The 12,627-nt window shown below is 39.6% G+C and overlaps 1 protein-coding gene across 1 annotated transcript in view; it reads right to left on the reverse strand.

The window, feature by feature from the left end:
- Positions 1–9,231: 9,231 nt before the first annotated feature.
- Positions 9,232–12,627, reverse strand: part of LOC115792835 (zinc finger matrin-type protein 4) — a 71,921-nt gene continuing 68,525 nt past the window's right edge. The window contains exon 7 of the mRNA XM_030747395.1: positions 9,232–11,664. Coding sequence (XP_030603255.1) covers positions 11,643–11,664 — 22 coding nt within the window. The 3' untranslated portion in view covers positions 9,232–11,642. The remainder of the gene's footprint in view (positions 11,665–12,627) is intronic.

Consider the following 12,627-nt stretch of genomic DNA (forward strand, 5'->3'; position numbering starts at 1 on the left):
TAATGCGCAATTGTGTTTTTCAACTGGAACAAATCTTGGACACCTGGAGATAACAAGTGTTTCATCACTTTTTGCAATTTTTAAATCTCTTGATTCATACAATTTTAATCTATTCAACTGAGTGAACAGTGGTGTAGTGGAATCATAATATTTTACTCTGCATACTATTTTTATTGCTTTCTGTTATAATAGAAATATTGAGTTGATAATTGTTTTCTATGTATTTCCCCATGCTGCTATGCCATGGATCAAGTATGGAAATATAATTTATTTACCACTGGTCTAATTGCAAGAAAATAGGAGCAGGTGTGTGTTGTGTTGCGACCCTTTTGGATTTTCATTTATATAGCTGCTAGCTTAATTTTCACCTTATTGCTAACTGATTCTTTGGTGACAATGGGGGCTCGATTGAAATGGCTCACAGGCCAGCTCCAGCCCCTTGGTCAAATTTTGCCCTTGTGTGCTTTATTGCCTTAATGCCAAATGTTTTTTTTTTTTTTTTTTTTTTTTAACAAAATCATCACTGTATCAAGTTCATTTAACTGCTACTACTTATTTGAATAAAATATCCAGCAGCCCTGTGACAGACTGGCCTGTCCACGGTGTACCTCACCTCTGTTCTTATTGCTATGTGTTTTGTGTTTTATGTGAATGTGTAAGTGCTTTGACTGTACAGCACTTTGTTACAGTTCCTGTGTTTAAAGTGCTCTAAAAATGTAATAAAGTAAAGTAAAGTAAAGTTGTTCTATTACAACCAGGATGGGCTCTAGCAACCCGGTGACCTGGAATTGGATGAACGAAAAAAAAAAAAAAATAAACATGAACAGATGGATATCCAGTAGCGTTAATAGGGCTTCTTGTCTCTGGAGCAATTCACTGCTTATACTTGTGCTCAATGTTTTATACCAGACTTTGTCTGTTAGTATAAAAAAAAAGAAAATTCTGGGTGGAGTTTATTCAAAATTGGATCACATCCAATTTGCTGTTGAGGATGATAAAGGCACTTTACTTCCCGAGTCAATGGGATGATGCAAAAACTTACCTACATGTTACAGGTTGCTACATGTTACCTACAGTTACCATAAGAAATGTAATAATTTAGAAGATCGACCTGCCAGCAGCCACACAGTCAATCCAAAACATCCAGAGACCTTGGATTAATAGGTTGGCTTACTGACCTTTTTAAATGACAAGTCTTAAAAGGTCACTGGCATTTTGTCTGAATCCATTCTACCATCAGTTCCACCCCAGGGGTATGTCCTTTCACCATATTGTGCTTTATTCAAATAAAGTTTGTTGTCATTATGAAGGTAGACATATGAAGTATGTGAATGACATTGTGTCCCTGTGCAGTAGCAAAGAAACTAACCATAGTCCATGAATGAGTTTAGTTAATGCTGTAAATGCTAGTTGTCATACTTTTTTCTGCCTGTCAAATGACCCCCCTAGCACCAAAAAAACCAAGCCAAAACAAAAACAAAACAATAAAAACCTCTCCAACATTCATTACACTGCCACAAGTATTCACTTACCCATCCAAATCATTGAATTCAGGTGTTCCAGTCACTTCCATGGCCACAGGTGTATGAAACAGCACCTAGGCATGCAGACTGCTTCTACAAACATTTGTGAAAGAATGGGTCGCTCCCAGGAGCTCAGTTCAATTCAATTCAATTTCAATTCAGTTTCATTTATACAGCACCAAATCACAACAGTCACCTCAAGGTGCTTTATATTGTAAGGTTGAAGACCCTACAATAATTACACAGAAAACCCAACCATCAAAATGACCCCCATGAGCAAGCATTTGGCAAAAGACATGCTGTGGAAGAGAGCCAGAGATTAATAATAACAAATCATTAAATGCAGAGTGGTGTTTAAACAGAGCAAAAAGAGGTGAATAAGAAGAAACAAAAATTCAGAACTAGCAGTCTAGGCCTATTGCAGCATAACTAAGGGGTGGTTCAGGATTCACCTGATCCAGCCCCAACTATAAGCTTTATCATAAAGGAAAGTTTTAAGCCTAATCTTAAAAATAGAGAGGGTGTCTGTCTCCCGAATCCAAAATGAGAGCTGGTTCCACAGAAGAGGGGCCTGAAAGTTGAAGACTCTGCCTCCCATTCTACTCTTAAGTATCCCAGGAACCACAAGTAAGCCAACAGTCTGAGAGCAAAGTGCTCTATTGGGGTGATACGCTACTGTGAGGTCTTTGAGATAAGATGCAGCCTGATTATTCAAGACCTTGTATGTGAGGAGAAGTATTTTAAATTCTATTCTAGATTTAACAGGGAGCCAATGAAGAGAAGCCAACATGGGAGAAATCTGCTCTCTCTTTCTAGTCCCTGTCACTCTAGCTGCAGCATTTTGTATCAGCTGAAGGCTTTTCAGGGAGCTTTTAGGACAGCCTGATAATAATGAATTGCAATAACCCAGCCTAGAAGAAATAAATGCATGAATTAGCTTTTCAGCATCACTCTGAGAAAGGATGCTACTAATTTTAGAAATATTGTGCAAATCCAAAAAAACGGTCCAACATATTTGTTTAATATGTGGATTGAAGGACATATCCTGGTCAAAAATGACTCCAAGTGAATTCCAGAGTGGTACGGTGATACTGTAGGATGCCACCTGTGCAACAGTTGCAAGGACTAAATACTACTAAATATTCCACAGTCAATTGTTAGTGGTATTATAACAAAGTGGAAGAAATTGGGAATGGCAGAAACTCAGCCACAAAGTGGTAGGCCATGTAAAATCACAGAGTGGGCTCAGCGGATGCTGGGGTGCATAGCATGCAGAGGTCACCAACTTTCTGCACAGTCAATTGCTATAGAGCTCCAGACTTCATGTGGCCTTCAGATTAGCTCAAGAACAGTGTGTAGAGAGTTTCATGGAGCTTCATTTCTATGGCTGAGCAGCTGCATCCAAGCCTTACATCACCAAGCGCAATGCAACACATTAGATGCAGTGGTGTAAAGCACGCTGCCATGTGTTCTCTGGAATAATGAATCATGCTTCTCTGGCATTCTGATGAATGAGCCTGGGTTTGGCTGTTGCCAGGAGAACGGTACCTGTCTCACTGCATTGTGCCAAGTGTAAAATTTGGTGGAGGGGGGATTACGGTGTGGGGTTGTATTCAGGAGCTGAGCTCGGCCTCATAGGTCCAGTGAAAGGAACTCTTAATGCTTCAGCATACCAAGACATTTTGGACAATTTCATGCTCCCAACTTTGTGGGAACAGTTTGGGGATGGCCCCTTGGTGTGGAATAACCTGACTGGCCTGCACAGAGTCCTGACCTCAACCTGAAAGAACATCTTTAGGATGAATTACAGAGGCAGCTGCATGCCAGGCTGTCTTGTCCAACATTAGTGTCTAAACTTCCAGCAAACACTCTTAAACTTTGTGGAAAGCCTTCCCAGAAGAGGTGAAGCTGTTAGAGCCGCATCATATTAAACTCTATTAAATTAAGAATTAAGAATGGGATGTCACTCAAGTTCACATGCGTGTGAAGGCAGATGAGCAAATATTTTTTGGCAATATAGTGTAGCTGTGTTTAAATCCTGTTTTTGGTTATTGATTCTATATTTCTCATAGAAGGGACATAAAAGGATGTTAAGTGGTGAAAAGGGCTTCTGACTAGGCTTTGACAACCTATAATTTCAGCTACAGACAGGCTGCCTGTGGATGTATGTGTGTTTATGTCTGCATGCTGGTTACAGATTTAGATCCCTGGTTTGGAGTACGCTCTGCAGGCTGGGAACAAGATGAGATGACAGCAATCACAGGAGGGGGTTATCAGATGTAGCCGTCAGCTGACAGACTTATTGCACTGTCTGTCCCCCTCCTGAGTCGAGGCCCAGATACATACTGTATTAGGCCAAATGCTGCCTTACTGGCCCAGTTTAGGCATAGCCTAGTTTGGAAGTGTCTGGAAGGTACTGTGTGCCATCCCTGTAACATTTCTACACTTAGTCCCCTTGATTTAATGTAACTCACAGAGCAAAGTAGATCAGGTAAATTAGTTTTGGTAGGTGATAAATTTCAGTATTTGCTTGAACCAGATGTTGGCTTTTCTGCATTCTGTGAAGCGCTCTGGTTTTATTTAGGTTGGATGACTTCTTTTAAAGGAGCTAGAGTGATTTGTCGTGAAAATCTCCCTGATGGTAAAATAGCTTTTAGATTGAGTGAACATCTTTTGATGGCTTTTTAGGACCCATGCACACAGCATATACTATTTGCCAAAGCACTCACATAAATCTGTCATACAGATACACATGCACACACATAAGAAAAGAAATATGCAAAGAAAAATGAAATAAATAAACATTATCTGTTTACACATGCATATTCACTTGCTAGGAACACTGGTGCACACTTATTTTACATGGAGAAACACAGCTCCCAAAGTGTACGCACTTTGGGGCTGAAACAGTGAATGTGTCAGATCAGAGTTTTAATTGGAGAGTCTCTGGCCAGCCTCAGAGCAGGAACAACAAAAAGCTTTTACCGAAGGAGTGTTTGGCACTTGGCAAAGCTTCCCCGTTTGAAAAACAGCAAGAGACAGATTTGGATTATAACAGAAGCCAAAATAACATCTCTGCTTGACTGGAGCCACAGCCTTTTTGTCTTGGCTTAAAACAAGGTTAAAAATACTGAGGCAATCTGTCAACACTACTCCTGATATAATTTCATTATTATGTAGCTATTGGCCTTGCTCACAAAGGCAGATGGGACACTAATTCACAACAGGCACATTGGTGTAAACACTTGAGCTGTACTCAAGGTTCACTTAGAATTATCAACAAGGGAAGTGGGGTGGAGATGGGTTACCGAGAAATATGACGCATGAATATATAAGAACATTATAATTAGCCACAGTCTTGTATCATTTACCTTAATTTTTGTACATTTATGATATCTAGCACTTGATGTTTTAGTAGTAATCTTGATTTTTGATTTCAGACCATAAATGGAGCCCAAATGCTTCATTTTCCCAACATCCTTTTAATTCAGAAGCCTGTCATCTTGTCACTGTCCCAGTGTGAGATCGAGTAAGATTAAATGTCTTTGTCTGAGAATGACTATTATCTCTGTGGTCACCAACTAAATGTGATATAAAAAATACCAACTAATGAACTAGTCTAAGAAAACAAAAACATGCGACAAAAATTACTTATTCTTTGACAATAAGTAATTGAGACAATTATGGGAATAAATAAGTGTGTTTATGAACATTTTACTGTGTTAGAGACCTGAATGCAGTTCAGGAGATGAGGCTTGAAGTGAGGCAGAAGAAAATATTAAGATGCTCGTCGTGCTGCCTCTTTCCTTCATGTTTTCACTTCTTTGGTGAAGGGGACCCCTTCTCAGGTGATAACACGTCAGTATAATCCTTCATATCTTGAATTTGAAGGTTCAGAAAAAATTTGTCTCCACAGCACCCAAATGTCTACGAATTTTTTTCTGCTCTTTGGCGTACTACGTATGCAGCTAGTCTCGAGCCACATGCATAAAAATATGATTAGGCAGAACTGGGATGTCCATCACGGCCACTGTATTCAAGATGGCGGGGCAACATGGTGGCTTCCAAAAACCTGTGCCTATGTTTATTTCATGGATTCATTCTAAGTGTGTGAGAATGCATTGGTTTGTTGCAAGATGTAATTACACACTAATCAGTGTTTACTGTTTTTTCTATTAAATACCCCCCCCCCAAAAAAACCAAAACAAAAAACAAAAAACAAAAAAAAAAAAACAACAAAAAAAAAACTGAATATACCTTTAAGGAGTTAAAATGTTCTTCAGTAACCAAAATGCACTGAAATGTCGCACAGTGTCATACTGGTTTTGTGACTGTGGCTAACATTAGCATTGCTAGCACAAGCATCAGCACCTTCAGTGTGGGTGCCACTCCTCCACATTAAAAGAAGGTGGTTCAGGTATCAGACCAGGAAGCCTCCTGGAAGCCTCCAAGGTGAGGTGTTTTGGGCACATCCAAGTGGTGGGAGACTCCAGGACAGACCCAGGCTATGAGAAATTAAGTTTCTCAATTGACTTAGGCTCACCTCGGTGTTCCTCCTGGAGAAAGTAAGCCTGGGCATCTCTCCTTAGACTGTTGCCTTAGACTGAGCCTGGATAAGTGGTAGAAAATGGACTGAAAGGTATGGAACTGTGACTCATCCTGAATTGTACATTTTATTAATTGCCTTCTGTGTATGCACGCATAGTTTGTCTTTCTTATGTGCCCCAACTGCTTTGACCTTTAGAAGGACAGTTAATGTGTTCCAGGTCTAAGGGCAGCCTGTAGCCCATTAAGAATAAGTCGGCCTAGACAGATTGGTCGTCGCTGCAAGATAACACTCATTTCTGCCTTTTAAGAGTTATCATATTAGCATTAGTTGTCTGGTTTTAATGCAGATGCTTTCAGTTCAGCCTGCTGCATATATGTCAAGCCGCTTAAGTTACCCGCCAGCCTGTGAGCTGCTGGCTCAGGAGCCAGCAGGGGCTGTGGGCTCAATATTGTAATGGCAAGAATGATTTTTAGACAGGGAGGCTCTGACAGGCTCTAAGTACAACCGCCTGCTGAATGGAGCAGAACACTAGAGTGGAAATCTGTTGCTCCTGGGCTGTCTGGGGTCACATCACCACAGCTGACAGCTAGTGTGCACAGGCACAGCGTGTAACATGATAAAGTGGGAGAAAATCTAAGTCTGCCTTTGATCTGGTGAAATATGCAGGTTAGATGTCTAATATCGTACTGACGTATTTTTTAATAAAGACAAAAAGAAAACTATTTTATTATTTATTTAATCTTTTATTGTCTGCCCTTGCTAAGAGATTTTAAGAATTAAAATCACTCCTGCTACACTGGTGGCAATCAGTGTAACGTTCTCCATCAGGCAGGTATTGTTCTTATTCTACCAAATAAAAGTATTGTTGAATCAAAGAAAAGCTTAGAAATTTTTTTATTTTTTTATTTAGTTGCTTTAAAAAGTTGTGACTTTGTGTTTACCATTGCTGCACACTCATAGCTATGTCCTCAGTATGAGATTTAGCTTTGTTCACACCGTGTGCCACATATGCCCTTTAAAATGTCAGCTGGAGATGTACCGAATCTTTATTTTGACATTTTCAACAAATGCTTCAAATAATGGGGTAGTTGCACGCTGACGCAGAGAGATAACCGTAAAAATCACTGGGTATCATCACTGCGACGTACTGATATCCCTGGATGTCTTTTAAGGTGATTACTGCAGCTAATTCAGAGTAAACGCCACAGTGATGCAGAGTCATGCCAGGACTTGAAGAAAGTGAGCTGTGTATTGCGCCTACAGTGAAGAGATTTCCTTTTCAAAAACCCATCCCAGCAGAACATGGGGCTACATTGATAGGGTCATGAATATGGATGAGCCTGGATAGCACACCCTACTGCTGCCTAAGTGGAGCGGTGACCTAATATTCTCATACCCACTGACTGGTACACAGAGGTTGGGTGGTGCAGTGCAAATGACATAATACCAGCATTAATATTTTATTTAGCTCATCTCCTGTTGACTACATTGAACCATTACTCGTGTGCAGCATCTCCTGTTTACACTGATGCACTCTTCCACCTGCTGCGTCCTCTTCTCCCTTTCTCTTGCACTTGTTTTTTTTATGCAATTAGTGTACTTCTTTTTTGGGGGGTGGAATAACAATTTGGTTTCTAGAAAGAAAATTACATGTGATAAAGATTTCCTGCAGCTCACCCTCACTCCACTCAGCAAGTTATTATGCTCATTTATTTAAATAAAAGTTTAAAGAAAGCATCTGTGTGTACTTATGATGGTCCTCTTGGCATACCCCACCCAGACTTTCTGCCTCTCTTATTCCGTGTATACTTTTCTTTGTATAAATCTTTCTATCATTTTGATCTGCTCTCTTACTGTTCAGATCCTGACTTTGAAGCTTTCACTTTTCACATACTTCCTACTCTTCTGCATCAATTAATAATGAGCTGTCACCGTGGTGAACATGCAGCTATAACAGCATGTATGCGTACATATAAGAGCCTCCAGAATTCTGACAGGAATAAGAACATCTGATAAATCTGTATGATATATCGATCTGCAGCTTGGTGATAGTTGGTGGAATTTATAGGTGTGTGTCAAGAAAAAGCTGATATTTAGCAGATACAGCAGTACCACTTTGTAAAAACATGTGTGTGTGTGTGTGTGTGTGTGTGTGTATATATATATATATATATAATAATATTTTCAGAGTCAGATTTTGCAGCAAGAGGATGATGCTGTTGGCCCACTAAAAACATTGATTAGTTAATGAATTTCTGTGTGTAAAACTCACAGCACCTTTGTGTAATGTGATCTATTATAATTTGTCTAAAGAGCATATAAAAAAGTAGGTTTGGAGAAAGAAATGCCAATGGAAAGTGATGAAGGAAAGCTAAATGAGTTTAACTGATAAACTCAATGATTTAGGCCTCAGTCACTCAGGCCTGGAGACTAGTCAGCAATCCCCTGGCAATCACCTGTCATTAGGGAAATATGTATACTCCCTAACTGGTTGGTGAGTGGTTGCTGGCTGTGAAATTGAGCACTAAAGCTCCAATCACACAGGCCTCAAGACTGGTCAGTGGTCTTTGGATGTTAGGGAAAAATGTACATTCCCTGACCAGTTCTCAGATGGATGCTGGCAGTCAGCAGTTGAAACTGGTTGGTGCTCCTTGGAATTGCTTTGGTCACTAGTAGGCTGCCACAGTTACCTATAGTTTGAAAAGAAGACACCTACTTGTCTACAAACACTCACTACCTGGAAATTTTGAAAAGTGTAACGCAAAAAGTTGAAAATGTTTGAAACATGTTGCAGTGGTAAGGTACAAATTTTACTTTAAAGGTAAAAAGTCTCCATTTCCAGTTCGTGTCATACTTTTTCAAGTGTCAGTACCTCTTGGTGAATAAGTTGGAGAGTGTTTGTAGACAAGTCTCTGTCGTCAATGCAAACTATGGATGACCTTGACAATCTCCTAGTGACCAAAGTAATCACAAAAGGGCTTTTTGCGGCAGCAACTTCTTTGAGGAGTGTGGTAACATGAATGCTCCCAATAAAAGGAAAGTTCATACATCTTTACGGTGGTGCACACAGGCAGGAAAACACAGGTGCGGCTTTTGCAAGAGAAAATAAATATAGGTACCATTGTATTCATCATCGCATGTGTTTACAAATGTGCTCAGGCTGCACAGCTCGCAGCAAGTCTTCCACAGTTGATAGCTTCACATACAGACACCCACCCGCAAGCATCATATCACACAGTTCCTACCCATAGATACATCTCTGTCATATATTATGCAACATCTGCTAAAATATGTGACTCATGGCACAGTCATCATCTACACAGACTGTGATATCATCATACACAGACATCTTTTCTATTGTGAACACACCAGTGCTTGAGAGAAAGGAGTCAGTGTAAATAGTCATCAAAACAGTCATGATGCACATTGCCAAGCAAAAAAAAAAAAGATTTCTCAATTTTGTGGTTTTGTTATGGTATAAAAATATCCAACGGTTTGTAGTCCTGCTTTGTTGTTTTGGCAGCTTTAGGAATCCACTGGCATTTCAGATGTTTCTCTGCGGGGACTGTCTTTATAGCGATTGCAGTTTTCCTCACAAAAATGACGGTTATCAAAATCCCTCTAAGTAAAGGTGATGACTCACTGGCTTCCATACACAGAATTTTGGTCCATCATCACTGACTCCTTGAGTCACGATTACTTTATTCTCACTTATGTTTATCTATGCAAAACGTGACCCAACAAAAGACACTTTATTCTCATTCCAGTGCCAACATATTTGTATTTTTCAATAATATAAGAAACATTTCCCTTATCACCTGTGGCTCAGTGCAGATAAACACTATAAATACAAAAAATCCTGTACTTCTTAAAACACAAACTTCACCTGCAGCTACTGCTTTATTTACACAAACCACTTTTTTTTTTTTTTGCTTTGTTGAACTATTTCACTTCAAACCCACATGGTATGGTTGTCAATATTAGCACGATTGCATAAAAACCATTACTCAACCATATATCTGCCGAAGAAAAATAGTTTCTAATCAAGTAGTATGTTCACTCTCTTCACCATGAAATAAACAAAACAGAAAAAAACATTTTTTTTTAATGTGTTTACAGATGACAAACAAGAACAAACAGAGCTTTGCATTGATTGCTGTATTTCTCAGTATTTTCCCCTGCTTGAGAAATGCTGCTCAGGGCCAATCTCATGTGCCAGCACTGATAAGTGGAGCACTGCTTCTATTTGCTCATCTTGTGGTGCTACAAACCATTGTTGAAAACTCACTTTTCAGACACTCTGAAGACACTTACGAATGAGGTTGTCATACAGCGGTGACCGGACTAATATCTAAAAAGGCTCTCCCTTTTTTTTTTCTTTTGATGAATAGGTAAGATGTTGAGATGAAGCCACTTCAGCACTAAAAGGTGATTTCTTTGTTCAGGTACAAGCATGTGCATTAATTCATTATGCAGCTATCACTACAAAGCAGCGCTATTACCAAAATGCGCAAGAAGTAGGTTTCAAAAAGGCAAGTGAATGCAATGTTCTACACTTTGCATGCATTGAATTACGTCCCAGTTGTATTGTACAGTGGCTGCTACATGGGTGTGAAGTTTCTTTTCTCTGGCAGTAACAGAAAAATAAAAACTATATCTACATGTTGCCCTTCTCAGAAAGATTTTTTTTTTGTATCACCTCCAGACTGCATCTGACATCAGGATTTAGTGCTATGGGAATGTTTTCAGCAGTAGACGATTCACAAAGTTGCACGGACCCTCTTTAGAGCAGGAGTTCAAAAGTTTCGTTTCTACTTTTCACTCCCTTTTATCTCCAGGTTTTGATTTTTGGAATATATGAAGATGGGTTTTCAAGAGGACACATCTGCAATTGATAGACAACACTAGGTTTTTTTTTTTTTTTGAAGTTATGGAAATTCATGCAATCTGCAATGGTTGAGGTCATTGGGAAGTTTCTTGTCCTTGAAAGTCTGGGCCTGAGTAGGTCTCAAGTGGTCTGAAAGTGAGCCATGCTCACGGCACCGTCAGCATCACTGCATATTAAATACACATAAAAACAGAAGTTTCTGGTCAGACTTGGTTCACAGTCAGAGCACTTGGGGGACTGCTAGTTACATAGTTATTGTAACTGCTGTTCTGTGACGATCATTGTAATGGTTTTCACTACTCCGAGCATTGCACTGACATCATTTCAATTTCAGGATTGTGGTTCACACTGGAATTACATGGCAATGCGCAGCCGCAGGTCTCCTGGTGGCCATCAGTGTTGAGAACTCATCGAAGGTGCTCAATAAATCTCAAAGATATATTATTTTTAACGAAATTAACACACTCACGATGACCTACGCACTCGTACTGCAGATGCGTGCATAGGTGCCTATGACACACATATAGGCTATATACACAAGCACACACACACATACACACTGAAGTTGCACTACACTACTTTCTCATACTCTTCTAAGAAAAGTCCACTTTTCTGAAGTTGTTTATTCCAATAATCTCTGTCTTCATCTCTTCTTCTTTCCAGAGTGGCCTGTCGCTCTGGCTTACTGCTGGTGTTGCTTCAGGCTGAAAACAAAACACAGAAAAGAATTTGTTAGTCTTGTTCTTCCTCTGACATAGGCATATCTGACAAGACAGGGCTCTTTAACCACAGGGAATATCGAGCCCATGGGGCGAAAGATATTTTAGTGTCTCATATGTTTGGTCCCGGGGAAGTAATTTAATTTACCTGTAAATCCACGTCTCATGCCGTTTTTCATATAGTGCAGACGGCAAAATAAACACAGTCCTCATTTGTAATATAACAAGACACTGTAACCTTGCATTGCTGTTATTATATCGCATTATCTGCTGCAGTGAAAAGAATTCCCTTTTACTGAGAGTGACAGCTCGACTTTATGTAAAGCATTAACCAATAATCCGGTTTCACAATCTTCTCATAATTATAGCAGCCTTCTATCTGGCTATACTCCAAATTGAAACAAAGGAGAAAGATAGGAGCATAAACTCTCATGTTTAAGGTGCAGTAATTACTGTGGATTTGGCCTTTATCTTGAACTGCTGATTGTTTTTCACGATGACAGTTGCTGCGGCTGCATTCTGTAGCTTTATCGGCACAAAACAAAGCAAGTGCAGCGCAAACATGCCACATTTAATTAAAACAAGGAGATAAATCGGATTGAAGATCATGCCAAGCAACACACACACACACACACACACACACACACACACACACACACACACACACACACACACACACACACACACACACATAACTGAGCAGGCATTTTTAGCACAGGTTGTTCAAAGGACTCAGTTCTTGAGAAAATTAAATAAGTACTTGGTGTTTCACTTTTCTAAATGTCATAACAGAAATCCCAACAATAATGTGCAACACCTCCTTCATCTCTGCAGCATTGCTGTGTAATTGTGCAGCATTGCTGTGTAATTGTTCCTCTTGTTGGTTTGAGGTGCCTTGTAACTTTCACAACGTAGTTTTGAAAGGTTTTTGCCTCAGTATGAACTAAA

This window comes from Archocentrus centrarchus, chromosome 15 (assembly GCF_007364275.1).
Source record: "Archocentrus centrarchus isolate MPI-CPG fArcCen1 chromosome 15, fArcCen1, whole genome shotgun sequence".
Taxonomy (NCBI): Eukaryota; Metazoa; Chordata; class Actinopteri; order Cichliformes; family Cichlidae; genus Archocentrus; species Archocentrus centrarchus.